Source organism: Myotis brandtii, unplaced genomic scaffold, assembly GCF_000412655.1.
Source record: "Myotis brandtii unplaced genomic scaffold, ASM41265v1 scaffold33, whole genome shotgun sequence".
In the NCBI taxonomy this organism is placed as follows: domain Eukaryota; kingdom Metazoa; phylum Chordata; class Mammalia; order Chiroptera; family Vespertilionidae; genus Myotis; species Myotis brandtii.
In genome coordinates, this window is record NW_005362713.1 from 2,122,867 (window position 1) to 2,139,116 (window position 16,250).

Consider the following 16,250-nt stretch of genomic DNA (forward strand, 5'->3'; position numbering starts at 1 on the left):
CGCGGGGGGGGGGGGGGCCCCCCCTCGGCCCAGCCTGTACCCTCTCCAATCCGGGACCCCTTGGGGGATGTCAGACTGCCAGTTTAGGCCCCATCCTGGGCAGTCAGACATCCCTCTCACAATCCTAGACTGCTGGCTCCTAATCGCTCACCTGCCTGCCTGCCTGATCGCCCCTAACTGCCCCCCGCTGCCAGCCTGATCGCCCCTAACTGACCACCTGCTGGCTTGGTCGACCCTAACTGCCCCAACACTGCCGGCCAGGTCGGCCCCAACTGCCCCCTCCCTGCCGGCCTGGTCGCTCCTAACTGCCCCCCCGCCAGCCTGGTCACCTCTCACAGTCCCCCCGCCGGCCTGGTCACCCCCAACTGCCCCCCTGCTGGCCTGATCGCCCCACGCAGTCTACTGTTCAGTCTTTTGGTCGCCCCATGCAGCCTACTGGTAGTTACTGTTACTGTGACGGCATCCTGGACAATTTGCATATTCCTCTATTATTAGTATAGATATAAATTTGCCTGCTCAGTCGTTTGGTCATCCCTCACTAACCCCCCTGCCAGCCTGGTTGTAGGCAGCCATCTTGTGAGGGCGTGAGGGTTAATTTGCATATTGACACTTTATTATATAGGAAGATAAAGCTGCTGGAAAAAACAAAGTAAAACAAAGTTGGACTATATTTATATTTACTAAATCCCCAGCATGTGCAACTGTTCTAAATACTTTCCATCTATTAATTCATTTGATCTCAGCACCACCTGAGAAAGGTACTATTACAAAATGCATAAACTTTTATCCAACATCCAAAAAGTTCTGAAACTAAGTTTTCTCATAAACATTCTAAAGCAAAACCTGACCTCACCTAAGTGAGGCTATTGATAGTATTTATTCTAAGATTTTAGAGAGAAAGGAAGAGAGAAACATCGATTGATTGCCTCCCATACGTGTTCTGACCTGGGATTGAACCCGAAACCTAGGTATGTGCCCAGACCAAGAATCAAACCTGTAACCTTTTGGTGTTTGGGATGACACTCCAACCATTTGATCCACCAAGCCAGACAGGGTGGTATTTTTTTTTTTTTTTTTTTTTTTTTTTTTGAAAAAAACACTGTCTTTGAGTGCCAACTGAAGACCCTGATTGTGAATATAAAATATATACACGGCCAAAACCGGTTTGGCTCAGTGGATAGAGCGTCGGCCTGCGGACTGAAAGGTCCCAGGTTCGATTCCGGTCAAGGGCATGTACCTGGGTTGCGGACACATCCCCAGTGGGAGATGTGCAGGAGGCAGCTGATCGATGTTTCTCGCTCATCGATGTTTCTAACTCTCTATCACACTGTCTATATTCCAAAATAATCCTAAATTCCAAGACAAATCTGGCCCCAAAGGTTTGAGATAAGGAAATGTGAAACTGTCCCATTCTGCAGATGAGGAACAATAGACCTAAGTTACTCATTGACGGTCAAAAGTGGTGTTTTTCTGGAAAAAATAAATCAACTTAAAAATAAAACATTAGAAGCATCTCAAAAGTCTGACATCAAGAAGGACCTGGTTAAGGAATTTATGGCACATACAGAAACTGACATACCATGCAGCAGTATTTTAAGTAAAAAAGGAGGAAAGGTCAGAAAAAAAACCTTTAGAATTATCCCTTAAGATACATTAAGTGAAAGAGCAAGATGTAAAATAGTATGTTATCATTTTGTGAATTTAAATACACACACACACAAGTGTAATTGCTTGTATGTGCACAGCATATATCAGAAAAGCTGAAACAAATAACAAACGGTCACTCCAGGGGTGACTGGGGCAAAGGGCTGGGAAGCTACAAACAAAAATTTTAAGTTAAACAAAAATAAGTATGTACATATCCTAAAATTTTTAAAAAATTAAACCCCCCCAAATAAACATTTTTCTACCTTGCAGTTGGCAAAGTCCAGTCTGATAGGAGGAGAATGCAAAAAATCAAAAAGTCGCACTGGTATTGGGAAATTTGGCAATATCAATTGAAAATTTAAATGAATGCTCTTTCAATTCCACTTCTAGAAATATCTCTTACACTGAGACATGATGCTCAAAAACATAAGTAGAAAGATGATCAATGTAGCATTTATTTGTAATAGGAAAGGACTAAAAGCAGCCAAAATATCCCTAGGAGACTAAAGTAATGTATATCCATAAAATGAAAAACCATGAAGCTGCTAAAAAAAGAACAAGATAAATCTAAAAATATAGGTAAGTGCACATCTTAAATATCTTTCCTTAAGTGTTTGTAAAGGCACAATACTATATATACATATATATATATACACAAAATATGTATCACACACACAATCATACTCCCATTTCTGTGGTGTGTGTAAGTTTTTAAGGCAAAGATGTGCCTGGCCAGAGTGACTAAGTGGTTAAGCATCAACCTATGAACCAGGAGGTCATGGTTCGATTCCCGGTCAGGACACATGCCCAGGTTGCAGGCTCCATCCCCCAGTGTGAGTGTGCAGGAGGCAATCAATGATTCTCTCTCATCATTGATGTTTATGTCTCACTCTCACTCTCCCTTCCTCTCTGAAATCAATAATAAAAATGTATTTTTAAAAAAGACAAAACAGCCCTAGCTGGTTTGGCTCAACGGATAGAGCGTCGGCCTGCGGACTGAAGGGTCCCGGGGTCGATTCCGGTCAAGGGCATGTACCTGGGTTGCGGGCACATCCCCAGTAGGGGGCGTGCAGGAGGCAGCTGAATCGATGTCTCTCTCTCATCGATGTTTCTAACTCTCTATCCCTCTCCCTTCCTCTCTGTAAAAAATCAATAAAATATATTTAAAAAAAAAAAAAAAAAAAAAAGACAAAACAAAACAAAAACACATATTTTTTTTAAGTTTCCTTACTCTGCCGTGGCTGGGTGGCTCAGCTGGTTGGAGTGTCATCCCATATATGAAAAGATTGCAGGTTCGATTCCTGGTAAGGGCACATACCTAGGTTGTGGGTTCGATCCCCAGTAAGGGTGCGTACAGGAGGGCAACCGATCAATGTTTCTCTCACATCAATGTTTCTCTCTCTCTCTCTCTCTCTCTAAAAACAATTTAAAAAACAAACAAACAAAACACACACACACACACACACACACAATATCTTCAGGTGAGGATTACTAAAAAAAAAAAATTTTCTGATGCTTTCCCTCCTGGGAGCATGTCTGTGCCTTTCCCTTTCCCTTCCCCCTCTCTACCCGACAAGCACATTACCATTAGCTTCCACACTCCCAAGCTTCACGGGCCCTTCCCTTACCTCTATATCTTGTTTCCTAGGCCCATTTCTTTTAGAAATTACTTTTCCTACCTCTGTAATTTACCCAATAAATGTTCTCTTACAAAAAGAAAAAAAAGAAAAAGTTTTCTTACTCTCAGGCTTCCACTGGGTCCAATACATGAGGAGCCCAGCAGGATAAGGGAAGGAGTCTCCGGTGCCTTCCTTATGAAGCCCTTCAACAGAAGGTAGCTTCCCCTATATGGCTCAGATAATCCTTTTGTCCCTGTGAAAATGGGTAAAAGCTTCACTGTAGCTAACCTGGCCAGGGCACCATCCCTTCAGCTTTCCCTAACATTCTTCCCACATCTTTGTAAATAACCCGTATATAAATAAACCTTACTAATATTAGATTAATTGGGGCATAACTTCTGTTTCCTGTGGGACCTTGACTGACAAATCAAAATGAAAACTTTAAAAATTTATTGGGAAAGGGGGAGAAATGTTTGAAGTGGGATCAGTTTTCAAAAACTGTTCAGATGATTTATGAGCCAAGGTTTGAAAACTGCTCTAGGAAAATTTGGTTCTAGAACCACCATGCCTCTCTCATCCTTTCTCTGGGTCATAATCCAAAATGTAAACACATCTTGTCATCTACCTACTCCTATACTCTAATACTCGAAATGTATCTGTACTTCTTTTCAATCTCATAATCCAACAATCCACCACCACCACTACCACCACCCACCCCAGAAGTCCAGAGTATCCAGCCCTGAGTCATCAGCATACTCACATATACATGGGAGTTCATTCCCACTCCCATTTCCTGTCCTAGCTGAAAACTTAAGAATGCTCCCCCACTTCCCACCACACACACACACACACACACACACACACACACACACACACGAAGCCCTAGCCGGTTTTGCTCAGTGGATAGAGCATCGGCCTATGGACTGAAGGGTCTCCGGTTCAATTTTGGTCAAGGGCACATACCTTGGCTGCAAGCTGCAGGCTGGATCCCTTTCCCTAATCAGGGTGCGTGTGGGAAGCAATTAATAGATATGTTCTCTCACATCAATGTTTCTCTCTCTGTCCCTCCCCCTCCCTTCCACTCTCTCTAAAAATGAATGGAAAAATATCCTTGGGTGAGGATTAACAACAATAACAAATAAAAATGTCTCCTGAGTATCTCAGAGTGGGATGGTTTTGGGGTCACTGATATGCTGGCTCTCCAGAGCCTCTTTATAAAACTATTACTCCACTATCCTTATAAAAGCCAATTCTTTCGAGTCTTGTGCCACCTAGCTAGTTACCCTCCAATCTTCCCCATACCTGTCATCTAACAACCTCTAATTCATTTGAGAATTTTACACAAGATTTATAATCTACCTCTTCATGCCAGTTTTGCTATCATCCTGAATTCCACCAAATCCAAACTCCCCTAACCTCCCAGTTCTTTAACTTCCTATCAATAGTCGTCTATATTCCATCTCAGCCACCAGTTCTCACAATTTCATCAGGACCTTCTGTCCTAAAAGGCTTCACTTCTTAAGTATTAAATCAAAGAACCCACTTTTAATCACAACCTACCTACTACCCAACTTGACTGTTCCAGTAATCCCATTCTTGTTTTTATTTAACAAGACTCTCAGTATACTGACCCCTCTTCTATCCTTCCTCTTATCCACCAGGCTTGTTCAGTTACTCAACATTTTAAATCCCACGGTCCATCACCTCAACCACTTTCTGGGCAATATCCTAAATTCTCTTTCTTCTGTATCTGTTCATTCCACATCTTGTCAGATAAAAATGCCAATTTGGGATAATTCTAATTATCCTACCCAATATTCTATATTCTGTGTCGATTCTAACTAATAGGACCTACTGAGGGGGTGGGGGGGAGAGGGGAACATTCACTCATACAATAGGCAGATTAGTGACCATGAATTTTTAGTTGGCAAACTTCAACTAAGACCCCAATAATGTCCACAGGTCCTCTCTGTGGGCAGCTTCTTCTCCCACTTTCTGCAATGTTTGAACTCTTTGCCTTTCCCCTCCAGCTCCCACATTACCCCTGCCCTACCTTCTCCCTTTCCGAGATAACTTCTTCTGTCATTGTATGGGAGAAAAAGAAAATGCTTCTGTCCATATACCACCTTTTCTTCCATCCTCTAAGCTCACATTTTCACCCATCTTTCCTCCTGTCCAGGAAATGCAGCATCCCTTCTCCCAAGACCACTTTCCCCCATGTGCTTCAAGGGTCTTTCATACAATCAAATCTTCCAGAACCCCTCATATATCTCTAGCTGCCCTTTTGTTGTTGTTAATCCTCCCCAGAGGATATTTTCCTTTTCCTTTTTTTTTTTTTTTTAGAGAGAGTGGGAGGGAGGGAGAGAAAGAGAGAGAGGAGAAACATCGATTGGTTGCCTCCTGCACTTGCCTGTTGGGCAGGGGAATCAAACCTGTAACCCAGGCACATGCCCTTGAGGAGGAATCAAACCCTCGACTATTCAGTCCAGTCCATGGGCCGATGCTCCAACCATTGAGCCACGCTCACCAGGACTTCAGCTGCCCTTTTAATTCTCCCCTCCAAGCATCTTTAACAACTGCATATACTTGTTACCCCCATTTCCTCACTGTGCTCTCACTACGCAGACAACTTCAATCCAGTATCCACACTCCCATGCCTACTTTGCAGTCACTGACTTTGCAGCAGCATTCCAATTCAGCTGATCCTCCATGAAACAACTGTCTGCTGGCCTCTATAAAATATCACTTGCTTGATTTTCCTTCAAGTGTTCTAACTGCTCCTATTCAATTTCTTTCTAGTTTTTCTTCCTCTTCTCTCCATCCATTAACTATTACAAGTTCTTCACAGCTCAGTTGTTTTTCCTCTCACATTCTCCTTAATGACTAGATCTAATCCTATACTTTCAAGTAACATTTATATGCTTAACCTCAAATTTATCATCTCCAACCAAGATTTCTTACGAGTTCCACATCAGCAGATCCTAGTAAGAAAATCTTCTACAAGAAATTAAAGTTCTACTTTAAAACAAAATGAATTTAATTAAAATTACAGCACCTCCTTCAAAATTTACATGTTGTTGAGTTTTTGTTTGTATACAGCACAAAAATTAGAAAAGATACTTATTACCTGTAAAAATAAGGTCAGTTATATTATAAGTAGTTTGAACATCACTCTTATTATTTTTAAGAATAACTTAGAGGCAAGACAGAATCTATAATTTGTTCTTTGTCAAAATAAAGTTATTTCCAACATCAAGATAAAACTGATCATATACTGACAGAGTGTTAGTTGAAATATAAGGCTTTAAATATTATAAAATTAAGATTATTCGCCCTAACCGGTTTGGCTCAGTGGATAGAGCATCGGCCTGCGGACTCAAGGGTCCCAGGTTCGATTCCGGTCAAGGGCATGTACCTTGGTTGCGGGCACATCCCCAGTGGGGAGTGTGCAGGAGGCAGCTGATCGATGTATCTCTCTCATTGATATTTCTAACTCTCTATCTCTCTCCCTTCCTCTGTAAAAAATCAATAAAATATATTTAAAAAAAAAAAAAGATTATTCACATCAGAATACAGCAGCACTTTGCATGTTTCTCAGATCTTGCACTTAAGAGTCCAAGTTATTTAGCCTCTCTGAACTGTACTTTAATGGGAGTAAAGCCTGTCTTACATAGTTGTGATTAAGGATCAATCCTATATAATAAAAGCCTAATATGCAAATTGACCAACCGGTCGCTATGACACGCACTGACCACCAGGGGGCAGATGCTCAACGCAGGAGCTTCCCCCAGCCCGCAGGCCCAGGCCAGCCAAGGCGGGTGCCAGCGGGGGCCCTCCGATCACCCTGCTGGTCGTCCTGCAGAGGGAGGTGACCAGTGGCAGTGGCGGGGGGGAGGGGGAGAGGGGGTATGACACCCACTGGCACCAGGCCAGCCAGGGTGGGTGCCAGCAGGGAGCCCCCAATCGCCCCGCTGGTCGTCCCACAGATCGGCCCTGATTGCCGGCCAGGCCTAGGGATCCTACCCATGCACGAATTTCGTGCATCGGGCCTCTAGTTGATATATAAAGGGCTCAGCACAAAATAGGAACTTAATAAATAATAGGAATCTTACCCACTTCTTTTTAAACTTTTTTATTAATAGTTTACATTCCCAATATCATTTTGTATTAGTTTCAGGTATATGGCACAGTGGTCAAACAATCATAAACTTCACAGTGCTCCCCCCAATATTTCCAATACTCACCTGGCACCATATATTGACCATATTCCCTATTTCACATCCCTCTGACTATTTGTAACTACCAACTGGTACTTCTTTTTTTAAAAATATATTTTTTTATTGATCTCAGAGAGGAAGGGAGAGGGAAACATCAACGAGAATCACTGATTGGCTGCCTCTTGCACGCCTCCTACTGGGGACCGAACCCGCAACTCAGGCATGTGCCCTTGACCAGAATCGAACCCAGGATCCTTCAGTCCACAGGCCTATGCTCTATCCACTGAGCCAAGCCAGCTAGGGCCAACTGGTACTTCTTAATGCCTTCACCTTTCACCCAGCCCCTCAACCTCCCTCCCCTGTGACAACCATTAGTCAGTCTGTATCTATGAGTCTATTTCAATTTTGTTTGTTCATTTATTTTGTTCTATATTCCACAGATAAGTGAAATCATATGGCATTTGTCTTTCCCTAACTGAAGTATTCCATTTAGCATAATACCCTCTAGGAGGTCTATCCATGCTGTTGAAAGGGTAAGACTTCTTTTTTCTTTTTTTATGGCCGAGACTTAGGCACTTCTCTTAAAAGAACTTGATTTTAGTTATGACTTAAGTATAGTTTATTCAACAAATACATTCAAAATCTAAATTTAGGCAAGTAACTCTTGCTGATACTATACTTTCAGAATCCTATATAATAAAAGGCTAATATGCAAATTGTCCCCTTGGGAGTTCAACCAACTGGGAGCTCAACCACTTGCTGTGACATGCGCTGATCACCAGTGGGTGGCGCAGAACAAAGGAAGGCCCCGGCTGGCAGCCAGCAGCCAGCAGCCAGGGGAAGGAAGGCCCCGATGGGTCCTGATCACCGGCCAGGCTTAGGGACCCTACCCGTGCACGAATTTCGTGCACCAGGCCTCTAGTTCTTTAATAATTGTCATTAATCACTTGTACTTTATCCAATGAGCTGATGATAATCTTATCCCAAGTCACAAGTTCCTGGCCTACTTTAAGCTTTCAGAATAGATCATTACCCTTTCTAAAAATCATCCTTAGTTCTAAATCAAAGTTAACTTCCTGACAGTAACATCCCTCTAACTTACACATATTTTCAGTACAGCTTTAAGCAAATGGAAGAAATTTTACTGGCTACAAAACCAGTCATGCAAATTAGAAGCTTATGCAGTAGTTATCTCAATATTTGGCAGGATGTGTAGACTGAATCCCAGCTGGCTGGCAAGTAAAGTGTGCCAAGCAGAAATATAAGTCTTTGCATACTTTATTCTAGACACCAGATTAAAAACCCAGAGCAGAAAGCACAGGTGGAAAATGGAAGTAACCTCATATAAAAGGCAAGAGAAGCTTTCTTTCACCCTTAATGCACACAGCCCTGGATTTTACACTAAAGAATATTCCAAGATCTCTTAAAAGGGCAAACCTTTTAAGTCCTGTTAACAGTCATTTTTAAGTGGCACACTTGTTTGAGAACTCACTGGTTTTAATAGCAACTGCAACTAAGTATTTGCAAATGAAACAGAAAATCCTAAATCTGCCTTGAAATAATGCAGGGTAGAGGATAAAATGTGGAAATAGTAGTGTGTAAAATAGATGAAACAAGATTTGCCATACACTGGTAAGTTTTTAGTTTAGTTTCGTTTTTTTAAATCAAGAATTAGGACATTTTACCAACTGAATGGTTTTTTGCAGTTCTCATTCAGTTTGTAATCTTCTTGTTCCCTTACCCATCAAGCATCTATTAGGAAAATGGCAACCATTATGTTTTACCATGACCTCATTCTGAGTTACCTCTTCAAATAAGCCACAATTTTTAATATACTATCCAGTATAAAATATTTAAAATGAATTTTAATAGCACCTAAAAATTAACCACAAACTCTCCTAAAGAGCAAGAGATCACTAATGTCAAGAGAAATGATTTAAGTTTGAGCTTAGATAAGCCCTTTACACTGATATGATGTACAACAGTCCCCCCACCCTTATATGCAGTTTCGTTTTCCAGTTTTAATACTCCACAGTTCACCAGAATCTGAAATTATTAAATGGAAAATTACACAAATAAACAATTCATTAAGTTTTATATTGTGCACCATTCTGAGTAGTGTGATGAAATATCTCGCCATCCCGCTCCAACCTGCCAGGACATAAATTATCCCTTTGTCCAGCATATCCACACTGTATATGCTACCCATCTATTAGTCACTTAGTAGCCTTTTTGGTTATCAGATAACTGTCATGGTATCACAGTGCTTGTTTCAAGTAAACCTTACTCTACTTAATGACCCCAAAGCAATTCACATAACTTTTATTACAGTATATTGTAATAATTGTCCTATTTTATTATTGTTGTTGTTAATCTCTGTGACTAATTTACAAATTAACCTTTACCATAGGTATGCATGTATAGGATAAAAACAATATATAGGGTTCAGTACTATCTATGATTTAAGGCATCCACTGGAGGTCTGAGAGTGTATCCCCTGCAGATAAGGGGGGACTACTCTAATTATTTAGTGAAAAATGATCTGAATGAACAGAAACATTTTACTGGAAGGATGCTATGGAACTTAACTTGTACACTCTAAATATGCTTGATCATAAAATTTCTCAAAAATTCTTGAATAAAACACCTGAAGCCTATGTCTTTAACATGACCTGCAAAGGATTTCAGAGATTCCTGAGACCTAAGTAGGTGTACAAACACTTTTATCGGAAATCCAAAATTTTATTCTCAAAAGGATCTCTAATTCAAAAAAGTTAGGATCCACTTTAGATTTATGGATTTCTTTTATCAAAAACTTAGGTTTGGCCCTGGCTGGCGTGGCTCAGTGGTAGAGCGTGGGTTTGCATACTGAAGGGTCTCAGGTCTCGGGTTCGATTCTCGGTCAAGGGTACATACCTGGTTTGCAGATTAGATCCCGGTCCCGGTGGGGGTACATGCGGGAGGCAACCAATTGATATGTCTTTCTCACACCTATGTTCTCTCCCCTCCCTCTTCCTTTTCACTCTCTCTAAATATCAATGGAAAAAATATCCTCGGATGTGGACTAATAAAAAACAAAAAAGAAAAAACCTTAGGTTTGAGTTTCTAAACTTCTATAAAATCAGAAGGCTTTCTGAATGAGAATAAAGGCAATGACAACCTGACAGGCATAATACAAGAAAAGAGTTTAGATACATGGGGAATAAAAAAAAAAAATTGATACATGGGGAATCCAAATTTTACAGGGGAGAGGCAAAGGAAAAAAAGGTCATAACATGTAACAATATTCCCAGAACTATAACCAACTTGTAAACATATGAACTTATAAATCTTTTATATAAGAACAACTTAGGAGACTTAAAAGCACCCCCTCAAAGTTCCCCTCTTATCCTACAGGGGGTTGCCAGTGTTGCTGCAGCTCTGGATGGCCAAAGGAGAGGAGGAAAAAAAAAAAGAAATATTAACAGTATCATACCCTATAAGGGTGCCTTGAAAAGGAAGAAAGAAGATGGACAAGATGTTCTTGAACATCTATTCATGTGTACGTTAGTATACATTTTCTTTTCACAAACCCATTATAATGGAGTTTGGATTCCCAGTCAGGCCACACAGTGTCAACACCAAAACTACAATTCAGCCACATGAGCCTAGGAAGCTAATATCTCACTTTTGCAGAAAACTGTTTCTAGTCCCCACCAAACAACTTCACATGGCAGTTTGGACGTATATATAATATAGATGTAACACCAGCAAAGCTATATATGCAGTTGCTGCCTTTGAATATTTAACTTTCAGTTCCCATTCTGCCTCTACATAGGGGTGGAGAATCTTTTCTCTGCCAACAACCATTTGAATATTTATAACATCATTTCGTTTAATATAATTCACTTAATATAAATATATGTTGCTATGAAAAAGCTCCTAGATTTATTGAATTTCGAGTCCCACCTGCAGTTGCCTTGGCAGGGCCAGACCAATGATTTTGAGGGCCTTACACAGCCTGCCGCAGGCTGGACATTCCCTAATCCTGCTCCACAGAAACATTCATCCTCTTGCTACCCCTCTGCCTGCCAGTGATGCGCTATTCTTCAAAAGACAGCACGTGGAGAAAGAAGACTATGTCTGCCTTCCATGACCAGTTTTACCGCTTCCTCAGCCTCATCTTCCTTCCTCCAGCCTATCTGCCCCATGTGGATCAACTATCAGAGGACAGAAAGATATGACTGTAAAAACACTATACAACTAAAGTGAAACAGCATTCCCAGAGCCTTAGCACAGTTCAGGACACACAGTAGCTGCTCAACATATTGAAAATGAATAAATTAATCTCATCCCAATTCTGCCACTAGCTGATCCTAGACCTCTTCATCTTGGCTCAATTATAATACACTAGAGGCCTGTTGCACGAAAAGATTCGTGCAATAGGCCTTCCCTTCCCCTGGCTGTCGGCACCGGTTTTCCTCCGGCACCCGGGACCCAGGCCTTCGCTCCGGCCGGAGCCGCCTTCAGTCTTCGCTCCGCCGCTTCGCACCTACGTATGCAAATTAACCGCCATCTTTGTTGGCAGTTAATTTGCATATCTTGCTGATTAGCCAATGGGAGGCGTAGTGAAGGTATGGTCAATTACCATGTTTGTCTATTATTAGATAGGATTTTTAGGAGCTGATATGGGAAACAGTTTTTATGCTCTGCCTTTTTCTGAAAAGTTATGAACAATGCTTCAGGGAAAATGTGAGCAAAGCATAAAGACAGCCAAATGAGAATTAACCAGGAGGATCAAGGGAATGACAATAACAGCTGGCTCATCCTCTAATCCAGCGGTCACCAACCTTTTGGACCTCACAGGCCACCGGTTGGCGACCACTGCTCTAATCCAAGGGTGAGAAAAAGAGTGAAAAAGGTTCAGCATTGTTACTAAAACTATTCAAGGCAAAGACTTTTATCATATTGTTTGAGACCCCCGATATTAAAAGCCTCAAAATACAAATTCTTCTCAAGAACTGAATACTAAGAAAATTTTATCTTTAACTTTTCAAAATATGAGATCTACATAACCTTTCATATTACATTACTAAACTTTGCCAATAAGTCAAGAACTAAGGTTGATTTTCAACTAGTGCCATCCTTGTCCTATTGCTGATAAGGTGCATGCTGTCTCCCCTGCCACCTCCAATCTTAGCTCTTCAGCCTTTTGTTTTTTAATCCTCACCAGAGGACATGCTTAGAGAGGAAGGAAGGGAGGAAGGGAGGAAGGAGGGAAGGAAGGAGGGAGAGAGGGAGGGAGGGAGGGGAACATCGATGGGGTTATTTCCCTGACCAGGGATATAACCTGCAACCCAGGTATGTGCCCTGACCAGGAATCGAACCAGCAACCTTTCAGTGCACAGGATGACACACTCAACCAACTGAGCTACTCCGACCAGGCAGCTCTTCAATCTTTTAGTTAACTGCACTTTTATCATTTACTATAAGTCTCAATTCCTTTACAAAAGGAGTAGGGGTACACAACTGATAAAACATACAGTGGAGCCTTTTCTTATGAGTGTCCCGACTAACGAGTTTTTTGAGATACGAGCCGTCTCTCGGCCGATTTTTTGCTTTGATTTGCGAGCTAAAATTCGGTTTACAAGCCAGCTTCAGATACCCCACCGCTAGTTGGCGCAGCAAACGTCACAGTGAACGCCACAACATCAGCCCAGCATCATGTGTCTCACTCGTTCACTTTATGATTTGACATACGAGTAATATGAGTTACGAGCTCCGTCACAGAACGAATTAAACTCGTAAGTCAAGGCCCCACTGTATTGTTTTAGGAATGAACACTAGATGCCAGATTTACAAATTAACATTTTAAAAACACATCTGATTTTGTGGATTAAAATTTATTAATCGAAGTTGCTACCTGTGCCAAACAGACTACAAGCTAGTCTCAATTTGCAATGAAGTTTAATTCTTCAATGTTTGTACTCAGTACCTCCTTAATCTTTCTACTAGTAAACTAATTTAGAAAGAAAGCCTAACACTCCTAAACCTAATCCTCATTGTAAATGCTCATCTCATTTTCATTATCAGTAACCATCCAAATCCTCCACTGTAATAAAAATTAGATATTGTATAATCCTAACCCAACAAAAAGAGATGTTTCTGCCCAGCTGGTGTGGCTCAGTGGTTGAGCATCGACCTATGAACCAGGAGGTCATGGTTCAATTCCTGGTCAGGCCACATGCCCAGGTTGCAGGCTCAATCCCCAGTGTGGGGCGTGCAGGAGGCAGCCAATCAATGATTCTCTCTCATTACTGATGTTTCTATCTCTCTCTCCCTCTACTTTCCTCTCTGAAATCAATAATAAAAAATATATAAAAGAATACAAGTATAATCATGTATAATTTGAAACAAACAAACAAAAGTGATTTTTTTTTGGAATTGGAGTTAGGGATTTATGAAAGACTGTTCTCCCAAAATGAGTAAGTCTGGAAACATTATCCAAGTTGTTTAAGTAAAATTTCAATCCCCAATTGGTTTCTTTAAAGTTTTTAAATCTCTTCTACAAAATTATTTTAGTCCACATTAACCATAAAAGTAGAAAGAAAACCCAAGTATAGTTAAATAATTTAAATCCTTTAACTAAATGGCTTACATAAAGCTCTTTAGCTCATAAAGAAAATCAAAACTTACCTAAAGTCATTAATTTAGCACAACTACTTTTGCTTGCATCGTCTTCTAAGATTCGGTTTGTGCTCTTTTCTTTCTCAAGCAAAGAATCCTCCAAATGTAAGCATTTATCAGATACAACACTGTCTTCATCCACCACATGACTAATTTTGCTATTAGCTTCAAGTACAGAAGTGACGTCTTCCAGCTGAGCAGCTTCACTAGTTTCTGAATGAGAGGAACCCTTACCCTGGGCTAAATTCTTTGAAGAAACTGGTAGAGATTCATCATCGCTATCAAATCCAAAAGGATCGCCAGTATTTTCTTCTTCCACCTTAGGTTTCTTCGGAATTTCTTGGATATCTGATTTGAAATTGGGCCTCTTCTGCCCTAATTTAGCCATAAACGTGGTCTCTCCCCATTTTGTGCTAAGGGTGGTCCGTTTGTTGGAAAAGACTTCATCAAATTTTGAACTGCCATTTCCGCCTTTCCTACTGTATGTTTTCCCAAATCTGGATGTCATTTTGACACCTGTTTCATATTCTCTGTGAGAAAAAATAAAAAAGAATATATATAATCACCAAATACTTAAGTATTAACATTGAAAATAAAATTAAGAACCCAGGGATTCTCCCCACGTGGCTTTTCAACATTCAAGATACAAATCTTGCCCTAGCCAGTTTGGTTCTGTGGATACAGCAGTGGCCTGTGAACTGAAAGGTCCCAGGTTCGGTTCTGGTCAAGGGCACACGCCCAGGTTGTGGGCTCAGTCCCCAGTGGGGGGTGTGCAGGAGGCAGCTGATAAATGATTCTCTCATTGTTGATGTTTCTGTGTCTCTCCCTTCCTCTCTGAAATCAATAAAAAACATTTAAAAAAAGATACAAATCTTTAAAAATTGTTAAATAAATATGGGGTGGGGGTGTAAAGAGAGAGGCAAATTTTTTACTCTATTGACTTCCATGTCAAAATTTTTTTTTTAAATCTTCACCCAAGGATATTTTTCCATTGATTTTAGAAAGAGTGGGAGAGACAGAGAAAAATATCGATGTGAGAGAAACACATCGATTGGTTGCCTCCTGCATGTGCCCTGACCAGGGCGAGGGCTGGGGAGGAGCCTGCAATGGAGGTACATGCCCTAGGCCAGAATCGAACCCTTCAGTCCACAGGCCAACGCTCTATCCACTGAGCCAAACTGGCTAGGGCCCATGTCAAATTTTTATATTCATATGCTGCTTACAAAGTAAGATTATCCATCTTATAATACAGCATACACAAAACCTACACAAAACCAACTTCTAGTGGAACATCAATTTTATTTTGTTTCAAATGAATCTATTCTTAACAACATCCCTTTTACCTTTAAAAGGTAATCTTAAGGGTGATTTTCCCTAATATATAATCTTAAACACAAAATATTTACGTTTTTCACCCAGCTGGCCTAGCTCAGTGGTTGAGTGTCCAGTGGCTCAAGGGTTGAGCACCAACCTATAAATCAGGAGGTCATGGTTCCCAGTCAGGGCACATGCCCGGTTTGTGGGCTTGATCCCTAGCGTGGGGCATGCAGGAAGCAGCCAATCCATGATTCTCTCTCATCATTGATGTTTCTCTCTCTCTCTCTCTCCCTTCCCCTCTGCAATCAATAAAAATATATTAAATATATGTATTTACATTTTTCAGAAACATTAAATAACTGACTAAATTTAGTTCTTTGAAATTTCAGGAGACTTATTAACATGAGGGAGAAAATTGGGGAAATTGGGAGAAAATTGGGAAAATTGTGCAATTTTCTCATATATTAAAACATGCAGTTTTTAACCCAACCTTAAATTCTAATTCTTGGTCTAATGTAATTTTGAAGTGTGACTTGAAAAATACTCATTAGCCCTGGCCAGTGTAACTTAGTGGTTAGAGTACCATACAGAAGGGTCTCGAGGGTTCAATTCCTAATCAAGGGCAAGTACCTGGCTTACAGGTTCCATTCCCAGCCCTAGTCAGGGTGAGTGTGGAAGGCAGTCAATCAATGTGACATGGATGTTTTTCTCTCTCCCCCCTCCTTCTTCTCTCCCTTCCACTCTCTCTAAAAATCAATGGAAACAATATCCTCTGGTGAGGAAT

General features: G+C 40.8%; 1 protein-coding gene across 6 annotated transcripts in view; it reads right to left on the reverse strand.

Moving 5' to 3' along the window:
• Positions 1-14,678, reverse strand: part of WAPL (WAPL cohesin release factor) — a 109,134-nt gene extending 94,456 nt beyond the window's left edge. For 4 of the 6 annotated variants that reach the window (XM_014543630.1, XM_014543635.1, XM_014543633.1 and 1 more), the window contains exon 1: positions 14,159-14,678. In XM_014543630.1, the coding sequence (XP_014399116.1) occupies positions 14,159-14,657 (499 nt within the window). In that variant the 5' untranslated portion in view covers positions 14,658-14,678. The remainder of the gene's footprint in view (positions 1-14,158) is intronic. The other 2 variants (XM_014543631.1, XM_014543634.1) reach the window with 2 other exon arrangements.
• Positions 14,679-16,250: the final 1,572 nt, after the last annotated feature.